This window comes from Peromyscus maniculatus, chromosome 6, assembly GCF_049852395.1.
Source record: "Peromyscus maniculatus bairdii isolate BWxNUB_F1_BW_parent chromosome 6, HU_Pman_BW_mat_3.1, whole genome shotgun sequence".
Classification (NCBI taxonomy): domain Eukaryota; kingdom Metazoa; phylum Chordata; class Mammalia; order Rodentia; family Cricetidae; genus Peromyscus; species Peromyscus maniculatus.
Window position 1 is genome coordinate 38135493 of NC_134857.1, and position 6000 is coordinate 38141492.

At 43.7% G+C, this 6000-nt stretch overlaps 1 protein-coding gene across 4 annotated transcripts in view; it reads left to right on the forward strand.

Moving 5' to 3' along the window:
- Nucleotides 1–5358, forward strand: part of Dclk1 (doublecortin like kinase 1) — a 302152-nt gene extending 296794 nt beyond the window's left edge. For all 4 annotated transcript variants that reach the window (XM_015996304.3, XM_015996303.3, XM_015996305.3 and 1 more), the window contains one exon: nucleotides 2045–5358. In XM_015996304.3, coding sequence (XP_015851790.1) covers nucleotides 2045–2102 — 58 coding nt within the window. In that variant the 3' untranslated portion in view covers nucleotides 2103–5358. The remainder of the gene's footprint in view (nucleotides 1–2044) is intronic.
- The last annotated feature ends 642 nt before the right edge of the window (nucleotides 5359–6000 follow it).

Genomic DNA, 6000 nt, shown 5'->3' on the forward strand with positions numbered 1-6000 from the left:
TTATTGAATTGGTGCATGGGGGGGGGGGTGCTAGGCAAGAGGAGGAGGGGAAGTTCTCTGAGTCAGCTTGTGATGGGGCGTTCTTTTGCCTCCATTGCTTAATTTTCAAACCTTATCTTGCATCAAGTTACAAAGGCAAGAAGAAAGTGCCTCACACTTCTGCAAGCCTTGCCTGCTAAAACATTTTCAAACATCCAATTTTATCTGCAGCAATTCTGTAAGTGTGAGAAGAGGCCAGGCCTGCTCCTTGTATTGAATAATGACTGGACTGAATGAATGGGCCACACAGAGCAGTACACATTCCCTGTGTGTCCTCCCATGCCTGGCGGCCTGTGTTCCCCCATCAGCATTCTGTCCAGTGCCAGTGAGGTTTTCATCCGCAGAAAGGTAGAAATACAGCTATATTTTTTATGACCAGGAGACGAGTTTATATTACCCTTGGATTAACTACAGAATGCTTTTTATGTCAGACAGACTAAATAGACATCTGTTTTCTACAAACATCCAACTCCACACAAACAGAGCATTCTCAGTTTGCTTTGAAAAGCAAAATACCATGTGTTGTGACTTTACAATGTTTTAAATAAAGTTAGGAATTTAGGTTTGTGAGCCTGAAGTGTTCATGAAATCAGTGGGTATGAGACCCGAAACTACACATATGAGGCCCTTTAAAAATTCAATGGGGGGCAGAATCAAGGCAGACATTTCAACAGAGAGGCCATTGGATCATGCTTTAGCCGTTCTGTGAAGCGAGAAGTGAATTATTAAAGTTTATCGCCCTCATTGGCTCCTAACACTGTTACTCAGTGTGTGCATCGTTTTTAAAGTGGAAACGGCTCAGCCTAAGTAAGCCATTTACTGCCCCGTTCTACACGCTGTCTCTATTTCGCTCTTTATTGCTTCATTTTGGAACTTTGATTGCTTTCTTTTAGATCTAAGATTGTCCTAATGCTATTCTGCAATCGTACGAGGGGCTTAGTTTTCACTTTGTTCTCAGAACCAGGCTGGCTATAAATTTATCTCAGTTCTTTGAAGAAACCAACAGTAAAAATTTCCAGAGGAAAAAATGGCAGCAGATATCCTCGCAGAGGGAAAGTAAGCTCTTAAAAGATGGAGTAGCCTCCAGGCTACATCCCTTTAAAGAGGGACTTTCGGGCAAGGAAGGCTTCCCCTTCCACTGTGACCCGTGTTCAGTATTTGTCTTCCGGCTCTGTGCCTGCTCTTCTGGTTTCTGTCAGGGTTTTGCTGTAATGGGCCCGTCCCTCCCCACACCCACTAAATATGAGATGAAGTCACACTGTGTCCCCATACTGATGTTGTAATAACGTCTGGGGTCACAGCCAGGTAGCACATCCCGGAGATCGTCTGAGGTTTCCTTGGTAAAATTAGGCAGAGACGAGAGGAATTCTCAAAGAAGACAAAAACAAAAACAAACAAAAAACAAAAACTACTCACTTTCATGCAATTGGACTTTGTAAAGTGAAACCCATAGGATGTAGTCATTGGGCTTAATTTCATTCCAAGCCATGTTCCCTTTTAGGCATTGGCTTCATTAAAATTCACCCCACCCCTCCCAAGGTTCTGCCATATCCCCTTATCAAGAGACCATCAGATCACTTACAGGGAAAATTGCTAGCACTGCAGGGAGAGCTTGTGTCTACATTTCTACCTCTGGTGACTTCAGCCTTATTACTCCTGTGCCCTAAGCTGCCTGTTGGCCAACGTGACCCAAGAGGCTGGCTTACCTGTCACACACAAAGGACTGACGCCCCCATTTAATGTGGGGATGATTCTGGAAGGTGCTGGGTGATAGGTATGAAGCTGGTGGCACCGGGTGGGTTGGAACCTGTGACGTTGCCTGTGCCTGCTGCCTTCATGACCAGGTCCTTTCACCGGATCCCCACAATGGTGACTGTTGACAGAAGTGAGCCATGATGGGCAGGTTGGTTTGGCCAGCATACTTTCCAACTGCAAAACATCTAGAGTCTCTCCTGCCATGTCCCCTGGCCTAATTGTCCTCTTTCTCATTTTATGCCCCTGCTAGACCACCGCTCTTGATAAGGAGAGGCAGGTTTTCCGACGAAGACGCCACCAGGATGTGAGGAGCCGGTACAAGGCACAGCCAGCTCCACCAGAACTCAACTCGGAATCGGAAGACTACTCCCCCAGCTCCTCTGAGACTGTTCGCTCCCCCAATTCGCCCTTTTAATAAGACCCTTTTACTCAAAGTCCTAGCTTAACCCTTTAAGACTCTGAGACTCCCCTCCCCCAAACTTCTGTAAAACAGGTTCATCTGATCTATCTAGCACTCAATGCTTGAATGGCAGAACAGAAAGTATGTTTTGGGTATCTTTGTAGCAAGTTCCCTTTACTGAATGAGAAGGCATGTGGTGTTTGTGACGATGGTAATTTGCTGCTAATAGGGGTCCTTAAAGGGTTAAGGCTAATTTGCAATTTTGTTTTAACATAGAAGCAATGAATGTTTTCATCAGTCAAGCTAGTATCTGCAATATGTAACAGCACATGTTAGCCCTCTGAGTGCATAGAGTTTTCTTTAGATTCCTTGCTGGGGAATTTTGCAGAACCTTGGGTATATTCACACACATTTCTTGATTTTGCTGCAGACCAAGGGGCGTCATTAAGACCCTAAAATGTCCACACAAGAAGAGCATGGAGGATGATACATTGTGGAAGCTTCTCTGTGGATTTAGAACATGACAGGTGTTATAACGAGTCAGCAGATGCACCCCCCTCATTTCTAACCATCTTATGAAGAAAGGGAATCCTTTTCCTAAGTAGTAAGCTGGTTAGCTGCAGCGAGTTCTCTGCTTTTATTGGAGGGAATTAGGTTTGTGGCAGCCTCACCCAAGTGATTGACAGTGTCTCTCCCTGTCTCCATACAAAGATGTGCTGATGACGCCCCTAAAATGCTGCTTCCCCATTAGCTGCTGCTAGTGCCAGGCAGACCCTCGGGGAACCACCTAGCCTTGGCTTGTGCTTGGTGAGTTGTGGTCTGTCTGCTCAGGATCAGAAAAGATCTAGAAATTACTGGTGAAAAGAGCAATAAATTACCAGGTGCTCTACAGGGCTGGAAATCCAACCAGCAAGGGAAAGCAAGGTCCTGTGTTTTTCTCTTCTCAGCTGCTTTTATACGGGACTGTAGCCACCAGTGTGAAACCAACACAGAGTATGGAAGATCTGGGGCGAGAGGGAGCCAGAGGCAAGGGCTTTGCAAGGTGGCAGAAGTACAGTGGGAACACAATCCAAAAGGTTCCAAAAATGGGTTCATAGAAAGAAACCAACTCCTCGAGTAACTCTAGGTACCTGCAAGTCTCCCAGAAGACACGTAGGAGGCTGAAACTACCACTCGCACTCATGATTTTCTTTAATATATCGTGGTCTCTAGCCATTCAGGAGAGATGGGTTGCTTTCGTGGTTTGGGGCCAGGACCTGATTGGGACTGGTTTTCCACTCCTGTTACCCAATCTGTCTCCCTAGACCTGAGCTTCTTTGGGAGCTGATCGCATTTCAGAATTGGGGCTTGTTGCTTCCTGTTCATTGTGACTATGCTCCAAAAGGATTCAGGGGTGTCCGGGAGGCAGGGCCCAACTCAAATGCTGCCCTGATGTTTTCTCAACTTTGACCCAGGAGAGAAGAGTGATGGACTCCAGAATGGCTACAAGTGATCCTTATCTTCTCATTCTTACTCTGAATATATTTTAATGTCTTGAAAGTTATGAACAACCCTTCCATAGTCAGGTCTTTATTTTCAAACTCCAACTGATCTTCAATTGCTGTGTTTACACACAGTCTTTAAACTGTGTTCTACACACATACAAACTTTTAAATGACCGAATCCCACATTTTCTGGTCTTCCACATTTAAATCAACACTTACTTAGTTTTTTTTTTTCTTTTAGAGAACCCAAAAATGACAGCACATAAAAATCATAAAGTGCTATAAATCAGCATAATACTTAAATTGGGTGTTGGGAGCAGACAGGGCACAGACCACCAGGAAGAGTGTTGATTTGAAGATAGAGTTAATATTGGTGAAGGACCTAGAACTGGTCAGAAATCACTACTGTCTCTGGAACAGAAAAGCAAAGCCCTTTTATTCTAAGATATCAAGCAATGGCGTAGCTGAGCCTCCACTCGGTGTGTGTGACTATCAACTGCCCTGTGGGCAATAGCAGATTGCATGTTTCCTTTCTCTGAATTACTGCTTTCCCCTCGGTCATTAACACAAGGCCACAGCATCCAGGGGTACAGGCCCACAGTGCAGGGCTCTGGCTCTTGTCTATCATCATTTAGAGTATTTCCCATCTTGCTGCAGAAGGGCAGCCCAGAGGAATTCTGAGCCCACTCAGAAGGCAGATCACAGCACATCCCTATAGAGTTTCAGTGATCTATGCTGAATAAATGGTGGGATGTGGCCTGTCAAGGAGAAATATTGAGCAATCGGATGGAATGCAGTAATTCACTCATCTTTCCAGCATTAAGCTACCAAGATCTTAGATGTCAGAGGTGTAACTCAGAGGGCGAACAAACAAGCCTGTGAGGACGACTCGCTGTGCCCAGATTGATTTGGTTTTAGCCAGCACTAATTCCCCCCCTCCCCCCAACATTCTCGGAATAGTTTCAGTTAGAAATAATTAAGTGGTGGTGTTCTTTGAATTTCTATAACCAAATCAATCTTATTTTTTATTTTGTGTATCATAGAACAACTATGTGCCATTATGGCTGTGTATCTCTGTAATTATCCACTTAACCATCATTAATGTATCCATATTTTTGAGTATTGAATATAACTCTTTTGGCAGTAGTTTGGTGATGGGAATTGCCCTTCCTTTACTAAGAGGACCAGCCCTGTGGTATTTAAAGGAGTCTTTCAGTTTGAGAGTGGGGTAGTTGAGCAATCCTGCATTACTTGCTTCCTGTAAGTCAGTTCTGTAGATGAGACCCGTTCATATTAATGAATACGTTTACCCCTCAGCATTGTGGCAGAAACTACTTTATTTGTCCTGATAAATAAATATGTGATTTGTTCCAAACCCTTAGAAGGAAAAGCGAAGAACGTCAGTCCCTGGAAATGTTCTGGCCTGCCCTCATCTAACTTACACATGGCGCGTGTTAACATACGCAGAGGAGGGCACGAGAATAAACAAGGGAAAAACACGTGATGTTTTGTGTTCGCTGAGACTTTCCTACAACCTGCTTAGCTCTCTTGTGAGTGGTGGTTAACAGGTCTGTCAGATACTGTTGAAAGAGAACAGTGCATCTGTGAATGAAGGCTAAAATTGCAATCCTTTACCCTTTGAGGCATATTTCAGTTGGAAAAAAAAAAAGGAAAGAAAAATTGGCTCAGAGGGTCGCAGAGCTACCGAATTACCAGGACTCGAGCGCGTTAAATCACGGTTGTTTGCTGGCCAAAGGCATCCGTTAGACAACTCTATCCCCTGTGCTGAAGTGCAGTGGTGCTGAGGGAGAGCTTTCTTCACATTATTGTATTGCCCCTAGCCCTTCTCTGGGTAAAGCCCTGTCAGCATTTCCATGATAAACTCCTATTCTGGAAGGTTTTTAATTTGACCATAAAAATGTGCCTCAGGCTAAAGTTTGCTATTCAAGGCCTGTTCTGAAGAGTGAGGGCACATCTCACACTTCTCAACTTCTCCACTCCCGAGGAAAACTCAACACCAAGAATTCGGAATACATTGCCTTCATTGTGATTTCAGAGTTTGGGGATGCCCCAAGATCCAAGATGGTATTTTTAACATAATTACTCATTTGGGCATGCTTTTTTAAAAAATGGACCACCTAGCATATATTATAGAATATTTTCTATTATTTGTAAGTCTTTTTTAAATTACTGTTGTGGTTTTCTTTTTTTCTTCTTCTTTCTTTACTTTTCTTTCTTTTTTTTTGTCAAAAGATTTTTTTTTAAAAAAAACTTGAAGTTGATTAGCTCATAGGTTCACTTTTCCCACGAGCTACCTGCCAC